This window comes from Heptranchias perlo, chromosome 33 (assembly GCF_035084215.1).
Source record: "Heptranchias perlo isolate sHepPer1 chromosome 33, sHepPer1.hap1, whole genome shotgun sequence".
Classification (NCBI taxonomy): domain Eukaryota; kingdom Metazoa; phylum Chordata; class Chondrichthyes; order Hexanchiformes; family Hexanchidae; genus Heptranchias; species Heptranchias perlo.
In genome coordinates, this window is record NC_090357.1 from 24,373,825 (window position 1) to 24,388,858 (window position 15,034).

At 44.0% G+C, this 15,034-nt stretch overlaps 1 protein-coding gene across 2 annotated transcripts in view; it reads right to left on the bottom strand.

Annotated features, from left to right (window-relative positions):
• Positions 1 to 9,999: 9,999 nt before the first annotated feature.
• The window catches only part of LOC137301528 (arginyl-tRNA--protein transferase 1-like), a 59,632-nt gene continuing 54,597 nt past the window's right edge, over positions 10,000 to 15,034 (bottom strand). For both annotated transcript variants that reach the window (XM_067971067.1, XM_067971066.1), the window contains exon 12: positions 10,000 to 14,046. In XM_067971067.1, coding sequence (XP_067827168.1) covers positions 13,826 to 14,046 — 221 coding nt within the window. In that variant the 3' untranslated portion in view covers positions 10,000 to 13,825. The remainder of the gene's footprint in view (positions 14,047 to 15,034) is intronic.

The following is a 15,034-nucleotide window of genomic DNA, read 5'->3' on the forward strand; positions in this document are numbered from 1 at the left end:
CTCGGATTCTGAAACTAGGAATCTATTCAGGCTCTTAAGCAAAATCTCCAGAAGTTCAGTGTTGAATTTACTATTGCATTGATTTTGTGCGATAGTGTATAACAGGTGATAGTGGATTGGCAGCCCGTTTTACATCTCTCATTTTCATTTCCATTGACATCAAATCTTGTCTCATAATGCTCCCGTGAAGCGCCTTGGGATGTTTTACTACGTTGAAGGCGCTATATAAATGCAAGTTATTGTTGTTGTAAAACACGCTACCAACTCGCTAGCACCCATTTAACATTATCGCACAAAGTCAAGATCAAACCCAAGGTGTCAAGATTAAGAGTCAAGTTGGTGCATTGATGATATTCTGCCATTTGAGTTCTTCAGCACACCTTGATATGATCCAGTATTTACCACTAGTGATATTTAATGCACCTCCCACATTACATATTAGCATTTGAACCCCTTGAAATCTTTCTACAGTATGTAGTTGAAAAGCTAACACTTTGGCATTTAGTATTGCTCCAAATGGAAACCACCTTTCCACGGGACAAAAGGGAGAGGAGAAAGTAAAGTGGAAGTGGAGCTGGTGCACTAATTTGATGTCCCAGTGTCCGTTAGGATGCAGGCCTGTGCCGTTGATTCCCCACACTTGGAATTCTGACCCTCAGCGAGCCAGAGTGGAAATACTTGGCAGAGCCGACGATTCACCCAGTGGCAGAGACCAGAAATCTGAGGGTGAATCTCCCCGCACTGATCTTGTGTATGTCTTAGAGGTTATTTTAAGAGCGGAGGTGTCAAATTCCTGAGATTAGGTCAAGTATGTACTGTCTCAGCCAAAGAAAACTGCAGTGTGGGAGGGAAGGGATTGGAGAAAGTGCATTCCAAAGTGGGAGGAAATCCAAAATGCTTTGGGAAGCAGAAACAGGAGAGAAATGTTGAAGTGATGAGCTCTCTCTTTTAAGGTGACATCCTGCGATCAACAAGTTGAGGGATGTCATAGTTGTGACATGAAAGAAAGGCTTGCATTCATATAAGTGATTATTACATCTCTCCAAAATGTCGCAAAGGACTTCAAACAATGATTTATTTGAAGTGCAGTGCCTATTGTTATGTAACCAACTCAGTAGATATTTTGCACACAGCAAGATCCCACAAACAACAATGAGATTAATGGCCAGTTTATTGTTTTGGGGGGGTGTTGGTTGAGGGAGGAATGTTGGCCAAGACACTGGGGGTAGATCTTGACTTTGTGTGATAGTGTAAAGTGGGTGATAGCGAGGCGGCAGCCCGTTTTACATCTCTTCCCATTTTTATTTCCGTTGACTTCAATAGAAATAAGAATCGGGAGAGATGCAAAACCTGCTGTTGCCTTGCTATCACTCCTTTTACACTATCGCACACAATCAAGATTTACCCCTGGGAGAACTCCCTGCTTTTCTTTGAATAGTACCAATAAGATCTTTAACATCCACCTGAACCATTGGAACAAGCAGACAGTGCTTTGATTTAGCACCTCATCTGAGGCCAGAACCTCTGGTAATGCATGTCTCCCACAGTACTGCACTGCAGTGTTAGTTTAGATTTCGCATTCAAGTCCTGGGGTGAGGTTTGAACCTAGAACCTTCTGGCCCAGCGTCAAATGTGCCGGACTGACAAGCCATGGAATACTTTTCCATTTTTGGCACAGCGTCAGCATCAAGCTCACCCAGCTAGATACAACATGGAGTAGATGCTGAGTAAAGCTCCCTCGACAAATCTCTATTAATCTGCCTTGTTCTGACTTCAGAAGAGTGTGTTCTACTATACTAGTGTGAAGTTTCTATCTGCCACACTGACCCTCCCGAGTTTCTCTGAGTTAGATCACTAATGAACCCTGTGCAATTTCTCGCTCTGAACCCATGCCCACTACAAACCAGGCTGAGACTGCCCAAACTCATTTCATGTAGAAGCCTTATAGTCAGTGGCCTTATTTCTTCATCTCATTTTTCCTGAAGGGTGTGGAAGGGCCTACAATGCACATTCACCGCCCAAACCCGTGACCTCCCTCACCTAGAAGAACAAGGGCAGCAGGCACATGGGAATACCATCACCTGCACGTTCCCCTCCAAGTCACGCACCATCCGGACTTGGACATATATCGATCATTCATATATCGTCGCTGGGTCAAAATCCGGGATCTCCCTCCCCAACAGCACTGTGGGAGAACCTTCACCACACGGACTGCAGCGGTTCAAGAAGACGGCTCACCACCACCTTCTCAAGGGCAATGAGCGATGGGCAATAAATGCCAACCTTGTTAGTGATGCCCATATCCGAAGAATGAATGAAAAAAAAATCAGTCAATCAGCCCCAAAGCCACCACAGTAAAGGTGAAAATGGGGGATGAGATACCTGCTACTGCTACAACTATAAACCTTGGATACTAATGACCTCTGTAGCAGAAAATAAATCAGAAGTTGCCACTTGGAGTGGAAACCCCATTCGGATTTATGAGATAAAGAACCACTGCTGGTAACTGTGAGGGAGGGAGGGAGGAGAGAACGAGAGGAAGAGGGAAGGAGAGAGGGAACAAAACAAGAACTCTATGAAGGAAAGGGGAAAGAGGGAGGTAGAAACAGAATGAGAATTAAGGAATGAGACGGGGACAGAGAAAATGAACGGGAGGATAAGAGGGAGAGAGGGACTATGAAAGAGAAAAATAAAGAGGGAATGAGAGTTAATGAGAGAGGGACTGTGAAAAAATGATTGTGAATAGCAAAGGGAATATGATAGGGAAAGTGGGGGAATGAGATGAGGAGAGGGGGAATTAAACAAGGACAGAGGAGAAATGAGAGAAGAAGAGGGAATAAGAGTACAGTCCAGATTTTAAATCATCGATTAAGGAACTTAGATCAAGAGGGTTAGATAATCCCCTTGCACTTCACATCTCACACACTGCACCTACAGGGGTGAAGATTAAGGAACTTAGATCAAGAGGGTCAGATAATCCCCTTGCACTTCACATCTCACACGCTGCACCTACAGGGGGTGAAGATTAAGGTGCTGCAAATCAATGGGAGTTCGAAGTTCAATGTGAGCTGACACTATTAATTTTCAGATATTGCAAGTTGCTGATACCAAGAGGTTCTTAGTTGTCTGATTTACGATTTATCCACCAATGAGGCAACAACACTAAGAACAGTCCTTTCCAAACCTCCAAGCCCATGGCATTCAAACAGGGCCAACCAGCAAATAGGCCTGAGTTTGCCTGGGCCTTGTTGGCCAGAGTACCAGGTCTCAAGGGCCTCAGGTTGGATACCCTGCTCTACGCTGTGAGAAACAGCAAAATAACATGTCTACTAGTGTCACAAATAAGGCTTAAAACACTTTTGATTTACAAATCTCACTATGCATCAAAATCTCATAGTACACAGCTCACACCCCTTTGTCAAAAATAGTGTGGATTAGGGTTTTAACACGCTTGTGTTAGAGTTATACAAATTCACAAGTCATTTTGAATGTAATAATGTTCTTCAAACCTTCAATCTGCAGGTGAGGTTGTTCCGCTAATCTCAAATTATTTACAGTTGATTACACTTCCAGGAACCATGCATCGCATTGGCTAGACAATCCAACTGATATCAATTTTCAGACAAAAGATGTATTCCTCCGGGAGACTTGGTGAGATTGAATCCATAAGATCTCAGAAAATTATGCTATTGAAATCTACATTTTCTGTTTTTTTCCTGGGGCAGAATTGGCCCATCCTTTGCCACTTTGGCCCATGTCTTCGATACCAAGTTTAAGTGCTCGTTTGGACAGGGCACCACTTGATGTGGAACTATGTCATGCAGTCCAGGAAGGTGCAGGTCTGACAGAATCATAGAACCATAGAATGATACAGTGCAGAAAGAGGCCATTTGGCCTGTACTGGCTCTTTGAAAGAGCTATCCAATTAATCCCACTCCCCTGTCCTTTCCTCATAGTCCTGAAAATTTGTTCTCTTCAAGTATTTATCCAATTCCCTTTTGAAATTTACTATTGAATCTGCTTCATCCTTTCAGGCAGTGCATTCCAGATCATAACAACTCGCTGCGTTAAAAAAATTCTCCTCATCTCACTTCTGGTTCTTTTGCAAATTACCTTAAATCTGTGTCCTCTGGTTACTGACCCTCCTGCCAGTGGAAACAGTTTCTCCCTATCTACTCTATCAAAACCCTTCACGATTTTGAACACCTCTATTAAATCTCCCCTTAACCTTCTCTGCTATCCTGAGTTGGCTGATCCCAGTTTTCACGGAAAGGGTTACCACAAATGGCCTGGGTACACCTGGGCAATGGAGGGGAAAAGTGGTTGGAGTTCCTCGCCTAATCGTTAGGAGAAGATGGGACTTGTCTTGGTCATAAATCTCCCCATTGTTAAAACTATACCCCAGCACCTTCAGGAGAGGAGGGGGAGAAAACTAGAGAGAGGGAGAGTTTGATGTTTGGAACTAGTTTGTCAAGAAGCTGTACTCTTGTTTTAGAATTTCTGTATAAAAAATTAAATACTTCATGTAACTCAATGACTCACTCTGTAACTGAGTGTGTATCAAAGCACATGATTCACAAGCAAAAAGGATAACAAATACAGGTCTGGTTGTATCTATATAACCGACACTGGGTGTGGGCATCTATGGTTAGAATTAGCACAGAGCTGTAGAATGAAATGTTTCACTAGATCTGATAGGAGATCAGATTACTTTGCAATCGGTCTATTTTTGTACTTGTCTACATGGGCGTAGCAAACAATAGGAATAGCAGAAAAGTATTGAATTCATATAAAGATATGGAAAGATGAAAAAAGAAATGGACTACAGTTTTTTTTTATTATTGAGAGATATAGCTGGAAAACTAGGGCCTACATTATAGGCCAACACTCCAGAGACTTGAACATACAATCCAGGCTGAAACTTCAGTGCAGTACTGAGGGAGTGCTGGTCTGTCGGAGGAGACGTTAAACCGAGGCCCCATCAGCCCTCTTAGTCGGACGTAAAAGATCCCACGGCACTATTTAGAAGAAGAGCAGAGGGACTCTGCCCGGTGTCCTGGCAAATACTTATCCCTCAACCAACATCACTAAAAAAGAGATTATCTGGTCATGTTGGTCACAGCTGTTCGTGGGGCAAATTGGCTGCTGTGTTTCCTACATTACAACAGTGACTACACTTTAAAAGTACTTCATTGGCTGCAAAACACTTTACGATGTCCTGAGGTTGTGAAAAGCATTATATAAATGCAAGTCTTTCTATCTTTCATGCTGGTCCCCACTTACCTACAAGAACTGGATTGACAGCTCCAGGCCCCTGAAGGAAGGGGGTCCACTACTTGGATGATGAGATCAATAAACAAAAGGACCCCACACAGCCGTTGTAAAATATAAGTACTTTCAATTTTATTCATTTATTTTACACAAGGTTAAAATAATAACATTTAGAAAAGAATGTATTGCGAAAGTCTGAATCATTTGACGGTAAAACATTGCAAAGAGCATCCTAAAGGCACTGTATGCAGGCTACAATGAAGCTCAAGCTCCATTGGGATGAGCAAGTGCATGAGATTTGTGCTTGCCCCTTTAAGGGGTATTTCTTATCAAGTTTAATTAACAAAAAATGATTTACCCCATTCGCGAGTGTTCACACAATGTCCTTGGGACTCAGGAGAGGAGCTGTTCACAACACGTTAGGGTTACTATTTTGTGTCATTTTTCTCACGGGGAAAATGTGCCTTTAAGAAGCTGGTATTGTGGTCAAAACCGCACCAAGGAAAGTGAAGATATTCGGGCCGGAACATGGATTACAGAATCTGAATTGCACAGCTGGGATGTAAACAGATCTAATCACATTAGGCCCCAGCAGAAGAACTGAATTCCAAAGTTTGGGCTTAGGGACTGCAGCTTAGAATTATCGTTTGTGTTATTACCATAAAGAATATTAATACCTAAACCTCTTCGCCTCTCCACCTCTCTCACCTGTTTTAAGATGCTCCTTACATCCTACCTCTATGACCAAGCTTTTGATCACCTGTCCTAATGTTTGCCCCTTTGGCTCAGTGTCACATTCTGTCTGATGACGCTCCTGTGAAGCTCCTCGAGATGTTTTACTGCGTTAAAGGCGCTCTATAAATGTAAGTTGTCGTGTTCGTTTGACATTCCTTTGTCTAGTATTTTAAGGAAGTGTTAAACTGTTTAAAATAAACAGGTGAGTTAAAATAGCAAAGAGAGGAACACCATCACGATGTGCGAGGATCCCGATCAGTGACTTCCTCAACTGATGAAAATCTATCCTCACTGGATCTACACGTGTGCACTTGCTAGCAGAGGTCACTCGATAGCAATCAGGAGCACCACCTGGTGTGGAACGATGTCATGCAGTCCAGGAAGGTACAGGTCTGGCCCAAGTTAATGGATGTCAGTTATCATGGGCCTAGAGATCCATAGGCAACGAAGGGGAAAAGTAGCTGGGGCTCCTCACCTGATGGTTAGGTGACGATGGGGTTTGTCTTGATCATGAAACTCCCCTGGTTAAAACCATACCCCAGCACCTTCAGGAGAGGAGGGGGAGAAAACTAGAGATGGGGAAAAGTTTGATGCGTGGGACTAGTTTGTCAAGAAGCTGTACTCTTGTATTAGAATTTCTGTAAGCTGTATAAAAACTTAAATATTTCATATCTGCCAGATTTGTAACTGGCCTAACTCAATGCTCCACTCTGTAACTGAATGTGGATCAAAGCTTTCTGATCTACCAGCAAAAACGATAAAAATATTCCTGTCTTACAGGTCTGGTTGTATCCTTATGACCAACACTGGGTGTGGGCAGCTCTGTGGTTAGAATTGGCACGGACCTGCAGAATGAAATGTGGCACTAGATCTGATAGGAGATCAGATTACTTTAGAGTAGGTCTATTTTTGCACTTGTCTACATGGGCGTAACAAACAGTAGGAATAGCAGAAAAGTATTGAATTCATATAAAGATATGGAAAGATGAAAAAAGGAAATGGACTACAGTTTTTTTTAAATTATGGAGAGACTTAAATGAAAAACCAGGGCCTACCTTGTAGGACAACACCAAGATTTAAAAAGAGTAGGACAGAAGACAAGGTAAATTAAGAAGTAATGATTAGGTGAGGCCAAGGGGGAATTGAAGACTAAGGGAGATGAGGAATTGCATAGCCTTGAGGTCCTGGAAAATGAGGTAAATTTTTGTCTTCATAGGCAGGGTGGTAATCTGGGAGAGCAGATCGCACACCCGTTAGAGAACCTGCCCCATTTTCATTCAGAGGAACATAACAGGCCATTCAGCACCTCGAGCCTGATCATGGCTGATCTGTATCTTAACTCCATCTACCTGCTTTGGTTCTGTAACCCTTAATATCGTTACCTAACAAAAATCTATCAATCTCAGTTTGAAATTTTCAATTGACTTCCAGCCTCAACAGCTTTTTGGGGGAAGAGAGTTCCAGATTTCTAATACCCTTTATGTGAAGAAGTGCTTCCTGACATCACCCCTGAACGGCCTAGCTCTAATTTTAAGGTTATGCCCCCTTGTTCTGGACTCCCCCACCAGAGGACATAGTTTCTCTCTATCTACCCTATCAAATCCTTTGATCATCTTGTACACCTCAATCTCACCCCTTAATCTTCTATATTCAAGGGAATAAAAGCCTAGTTTATGCAACCTGTCCTCATAATTTAACCCTTTTATTCCTGATATCATTCTGGTGAATCTGCGCTGCACCCCCTCCAAGGTCAATGTATCCTTCCTGAGGTGCGGTGCCAAGAACTGAACACATACTCTAAATAGGGTCTAACCAGAGCTCTGTACAGCTGTAACGTAACTTCCAGCCTGTGGTATTCCAGCCCCCCTTGAGATAAAGGCCAACATTCCATTAGCTTTTTAAATTAATTTTTGTACCTGTCCACCCGCTTTTAGTGATTTCTGTACTCGGACCCCTAAATCCATTGACCAGGTGAAGATGAAGATTTATTCCAGTGTGATGAGTTTTCTTTTAAACACGGTGAGGATGCGGGGAGAAGGTAGAGAATGTCGGACATCACATTTGTAGTTTTGGATGAAAGGTTATCATTGCCCTTAAATACTAAATTATGGATATGTAAAGAAGGGTTAAAGTTGTAAAAAAAAACATTTTATTTAGTGAAATATTTGGTTAAAAGGTCTTCTTGACCTTAAAATAATTTGTGTCAACAGCTCTCCAGTGCCTTACCCAAGTGGCCATTCTTCATTCATCAGACTAGACAGTGAGTGCTGGTAGGCTATTCGACTGTAGTACCCATCACAGTTGAGCCCCGATCCTGTCTTCACTTAACAGCATAATCTTAAAATTAGAGCCAGGCCATTCAGGAGAGCAATGAGGAAGTGCGTCTCACAAAGCTGGTGGCAGCAAGGACCCTGGCCACAGGCTCCTCCTGGTCCCACAAGGACAAGTTGGGCCTCCCGTGCACAGGGCCTCCCCACCTCCCTCCCTCCCTCCCGCCTCCCCCAACACAAACCTACAGGTGCCCTGTCCTCATTACTTACTTTGCCATGGATACCCAGTGATGGCCTGACCCTTCACCACAATTGACTCCCGTCCAGTGCTGGTGAGGCCATTCCCGCCGGCTACGGGCAGGAGTCAGTTGGGGTGTGTAACTGAGGCCTGGGAGTTAAAATTTCCCGGGCCTCACACTCTGGGGAGGACCGGACAGTTCGCCGCCCGTTTTGGCCCCGCACCTCCGATTCCCGGTACGAGTTAAATTCGGGGCTTTTATCTTCTAATTTATATTTGTTTTTAAAGTTTATTATTTCTACCTATTATGTTTCCACCCTCCATAAATTTGAGTTCATCCAAAACTCTGTTGCCCGTATCTTAACTCGCACCAAGTCCCGTTCACCCATCACCCCTGTGCTCACTGACCTACATTGGCTCCCAGACCGGGAACACCTTGATTTTTAAATTCTCATCCTTGTTTTCAAATCCCTCCGTGGCCTCACCCCTCCCTATCTCTGTAACCTCCTCCAGCCCTACAACCCTCCGAGATCACTGCGCTCCGCCAATTCTGGCCCCTCGTGCACCCCCGATTTTAATCGCCCCATTGGCGGCCGAGCCTTCAGCTGCCCAGGCCCTAAGCTCTGGTATTCCCTCCCTAAACCTCTCTGCCTCTGTACCTCTCTCTCCTCCTTTAAGATGCTCCTTAAAACCTACTTCTTTGACCAAGCTTTTGGTCACCTGTCCTAATATCTCCTTATGTGGCTCGGTGTCAAGTTTTGTCTGATTAAGCTCCTGTGAAGCGCCATGGGACGTTTTACTACATTAAAGGCGCTATATAAATGCAAGTTGTTGTTGTTATTCCCTTCCCTCTGTTCTTCTATTGGGAGAAAGGCAGTTGACGAGTTGCTGCAGTGCATCCTGTGCATAGTACTCACTGCAGCCATGGTGTACCGATGGGGGAGTGGATGTTTAGGTTAGTGGATGAGGTGCCAATCAAATCCCACTCCAGAGACTTGAGCATGTAATCCAGGTCTGACACTCCAGTGCAGTACTGAGGGAGTGCTGCACTGTCGGAAGTGCCGCCTTTCGGTTAAACCGAGGCCCCGTCTGCCCTCTCAGGTGGACATAAGAGATCCCACGGCCACTATTCAGAAGAAGAGCAGGGGAGTTCTCCCCAGGGTCCTGGCCAATATTTATCCCTCTACTAAAGAAAGAGATTATCTGGTCATTTATGCATTGGCTGTTTGTGCGACTTTGCTGTGTGCAATTTGGATACCGCGTATCCTACAACAGTGACTACACTTTAAAAGTACTTCATTGGCTGCAAAACACTTTAGGATGTCCTGAGGTTGTGAAAAGCATTATATAAATGCAAGTCTTTCTATCTTTCATGCTGGTCCCCACTTACCTACAAGAACTGGATTGACAGCTCCAGGCCCCTGAAGGAAGGGGGTCCACTATTTGGATGATGAGATCAATAAACAAAAGGACCCCACACAGCCGTTGTAAAATATAAGCACTTTCAATTTTATTCATTTATTTTACACAAGGTTAAAATATTAACATTTAGAAAAGAATGTATTGCGAAAGTCTGAATCATTAGACAGTAAAACATTGCAAAGAGCATCCTAAAGGCACTGTATCCAGGCTACAATGAAGCTCAAGCTCCATTGGGATGAGCAAGTGCATGAGATTTGTGCTTGCCCCTTTAAGGGGTATTTCTTATCAAGTTTAATTAACAAAAAATTATTTACCCCATTCACGAGTGTTCACACAATGTCCTTGGGACTCAGGAGAGGAGCTGTTCACAACACGTTAGGGTTACTATTTTGTGTCATTTTTCTCACGGGGAAGATGTGCCTTTAAGAAGCTGGTATTGTGGTCAAAACCGCACCAAGGCAAGTGAAGATATTCGGGCCGGAACATGGATTACAGAATCTGAATTGCACAGCTGGGATGTAAACAGATTTAATCACATTAGGCCCCAGCAGAAGAACTGAATTCCAAAGTTTGGGCTTAGGGACTGCAGCTTAGAATTATCGTTTGTGTTATTAGCGTAAAGAATATTAACACCTAAACCTCTTCGCCTCTCCACCTCTCTCACCTCCTTTAAGACCCTCCTTACATCCTACCTCTATGACCAAACCTTTGGCCACCTGTCCTAATGTCTGCTTCTTTGGCTCGGTGTCAATTTTTGTCTGATAATGATCCTGTGAAGCACCTTGAGATGTTTTACAGCGTTAAAGGCGCTATATAAATGCAATTTGTTGTTGTTGTCTTGGTTTGACATTCCTTTGCTCAGTATTTTAAGGAAGTGATAAACCGTTTAAAATAAACAGGCGAGTTAAACTAGTAAACAAAGAAATATCACAGCAAGTGCTTGTAACCCGAACAGTGATACTAGGCTGACATCCTCACTCGATTCACACAATTTGCTAGCAGCTGTCACTCGATAGGAATCAGGAGCTGAAACCCAGGGTGATTTTTCCTCCCTCTTGCCTAGCTCTGAGTCAACTGCAACACCCTTTTCGAATTAGTTGCTACTTCTGTTCCAGGAGTACAAAGCCAACAGCGCCAATTCTAGGGACTGAAAGGGTTAAAAGGAGACTCGGAACTCCGCAGAAGCCCGAGGGAGAAATTCTAAACTCCAGTCTGACCAGGCCCACCCACAGCCTAAAGGAATTTTAAGACTTACAACTTCTTTGTTCCAGTAACTATGGCAACACACCTTATATAGAAAGCAATTCTGTTAAGTCTGAAGGGGGAGTTTGGCACTGTTTAAGGATAAAGGAGCTACAGCCCGGCCCACCCATCTGGAGTAAGTGACGATATTTATCCGTTACATAAATAATAATGGATTACCTTATTGTTGTAATTTTCCAGACAGATTTGTTTTTGAAGCCAGCTGCTCAAAAGTCAGAAAGACCACCGTCAAGGGCCACAATTGGACAGCACATACCGACAGATCAACCTTGGACGTCACAAGGCGTGTGGGGGATGAAAGAAAGCATTCCCAACAGCCCAGTGACAGTTACTGGAAAATCACTCGTTAAATTCACAAGCTTTCTGCTCATTTATTCCACATTTAAGAGAAAAACTCCACTCAGTCACAGTATCCACAGCATCAACCTTTCCTCTTTCCCTTTCAGTGTTGGGATTCTTTATCAGTTGCTTAGCATTCCTCGGGTTAGAATTCTCTGTGATCACTTTACTCGGCCACTTGCTATGCTTTCCTTTACTTGCTAATATTTATGCATAAATGTAACTTAAATGCTCGTGTGGAGCATAAACACCGGCATAGACCTTTTGGGCCAAATGGCCTGCTTCTGTGCTGTACATTCAATGTAATTCTACAAGTAATTCTTCCTCCCTGCATTCCCCCCGGCTGTGTTGAAATCCAGACTAATTGCACCGCCTCTAACTCATTATTTCCCAGCTCCTCACCCCTCTGCACCTCACCCCCCCTCAGTTTACTCCTACAATATACTGGCTTTTAAAACCCAAGTTTGGTGTCACTGAACCAGCGTCATCAATTCATCTCCTGCTCTTTCCAACCTTGATGATATCGAGCGGCATTACCCTTCGCCTTGGCTTTTCAACAAAAGCAGAAAAAAAATGAAGCTTCCCTGTCATAATTAGGCCCAATCAGTTATGGAAATTAATGTTCTACAGACCTAGTTACCCACAGTCCCGACCGAAATGGCAATCCAGCTGGGCCTAAGTCAATTTCAATGTGACGTCTGGTCAAATGGGTGAGAAACAGCTAAGAAAAGCTCACAGGAAAGGAAGAGGTGAGCTGAGATGTCTGACAAGTAAGGTTTTATTCTCAGGAATTTCTATTTGAAACTTTTTTTTTAAATAAACAAACATTCAGATGTCGTATTGATTTTCTGCCACTGGGTGTAGCTGCAGATAAAGTGTGCGATGGTGACATCTACATGGCACTGTTTGTGAACACATTCCCCGTCAGGCACATCTTTGGATTTTCATTAGTGTAGGTGAGCACCTGAGTGTGTATTTATAGAGACTATAGCAACACTTTTCTTAAAGCGTAACTGAAATGATAACAAAGGCAGTGTGAGCGGCATTGTATTATATCTCTGACTGCAGTACTTCATTAGTCTCGCAGCTTTTAGAATGCACATCTGACTTTATCCAGGGATTTATGCAAACAACGATCATTTCAACATTGCTACTAGGGTCCAGCCTTATGCCAAGATCCGAGCACTTAATCTCGATGGACTGCAGCCATTCTCAATTCACTCCCACTGTGTGGAAACCCAAAACACCAAGCTCCTCCCACTCACTATTTAGAATCCCAACAGCAAACGAGCTTCCCATTCATTCCCATTAAATAGAATTCCTGAACCCTAATTAGAAAATCCCGATCAAACAGTACTCAGATTTGTAGTGCTTTGCACAAAATACCATTCAGTTGCTGCCACATTCAGTTTGAGGCCAGCAAATTTCACCAGCTCAATTCCTTCTGCGACAAGAATTGTTGAATAAATACTTTTCATGAATGTCACAAGAAGGTTTGCAAACCAAGGCTGTCGTTGCCCGGAGTCACTAGAAAATTTGGTCACGGAATCACATTTATTATTAGAATGGCAGAAATGTACAAAACTACTGAGCAATTTTGAATCAGGACATTTGTCTGAATAATCTAGAAACACTGGGGGGCAGAATTTGACTTCGGCAGCAGCCCAAAATGGACGCTAGCGAATAGGCCGCCCATTTCACAACTTGTCTGATTTTCGTTTCCACTGAGGTCTGTCTTGTGCTGCCCCCCGAAGTCGAATTTCACTCCCATTAGCACTTAAATTTTTTTTTAAGATTGCTGCAGAAATGAAGCACTGCTGTCCTCAGAGGGTCCATCAATGGCACAGGCCAGTCACCTCACTGCCCATCATCTGCAAACTCTGGTACAATTATAACTGTGGATTAGAACATTCCATGTGCTTCAGAGAGACCTCACAGTCTTGGACTGAAGGAAGAGAGATAGAGGGACAGTGAAGAGCCAAGTAAACATGGGTCTCGTGCAATGTTTGTGCTTTGAGGAACTTTTCCGTGATCATTGCGGTTTCACGGTGAGTTAAAGTGTCTGTAGGATGGCTTCCTCCTCCCCTCTCCTTCATCCACCCTTCCCCCTTCCCCTTTTCTCTCCCCTCGCATTTCCAGACATGGAGATTTTACATTACCAGTTTCCTGACTTTTACCCCCGTCTCTCTCCATCTCCACCTTCCAACCTAAAAGCACCTGATTTCCAAATACGACGGCCACAATGCAGTCCCTCGGGGGTCAGTGCTAGCGGTCAGCTCTCCGCCTCCTATCTGCGACAGCTGGTACAGCAGCAGCAGCTCAACAAGCGGAGGAGGCAGGGGCAATGTCGCCACCAGGCAGAGGAGGGGCGGCTCAGGACGATGTCCTCCTGTGACACCACCAGCATGGCTTCCTCCGTGTGAACTGAGGTGCAGGAAGAGGGGCTCAGAGCCTCCCGGAAATTCCGCAGAAACCAAAGGCCTTCATCAGACAGACCAGGATCTGCAGCTGAAAGCAAAAGGAAAATGAATTATTATATTTCTCTGTGCAGTTTGACGCACGGTGATGCCAAATGGAAGATTTTTCCATTTTGCAGCAAACATTTTGTGGTAAAATTTCCACAGGGGCCCTCCTGATCTCCCAACGTGACCATTCAGCCCCTCAAGCTTGTTCCTCCATTCAATTAGATCATAGTTGATCTCTATCTTAATTCCATCTACCCGCCTTGGTTTCGTAACCCTTAATACCCTTACCGAACAAAAATCTATCGATCTCAGTTCTGAAATTTTTAATTGACCCCCAGCCTCAACAGCTTTTGGGGGAAGAGTTTTCCAGATTCCCACTACCCTTTGTGTGAAGAAGTGCTTCCTAACATTGGCCCTGAACTGCCCAGCTCTAATTTTAAGGTTGTGTCCCCTTGTTCCGGACTCTCCCAAGTTAGGGCAGAAGGTCAGGAGAATCCCCAAGGAAATTTGACCCTATCAAGTTCAGACCCGAGGTGGATTCCATGCTAAGAGGAGATCTACCACCATCACCTCAACAATGAGTTTCTACCCAAATCAACTCACCACGCCTTCTGTCCCTAACTTCCATTCTTGCAATGGCTATAAATTAGCTCAAAAATTCAACTGAGGTCCTTTGCCCACTAGCAACTGGGTTGAATGCCCCGAAGTCATTTCACTTCGGACCATTGCAGCCAGCAGAGAAGGGAAGCTTTCATCCCATCTCTCTGGATTTGACTGGACTCTACATTGAAGGACACCCCAGATCTAAGCCAACTCCCTGGCTCTGGCTTGGTATTAAGAAAAACAATTTTTAAAAATTCATTCATAGGATATGGGTGTCGCTGGCAAGACCGACATTTATTGCCCATCCCTTGTTGCCCTTAAGAAGGTGGTGGTGAGCCCCCTTGAACCGCTGCAGTCCAAGTGGTGAAGGTGCTCCCACAGTGCTGTTGGGTAGGGAGTTCTAGGATTTTGACCCAGCGATGATGAAG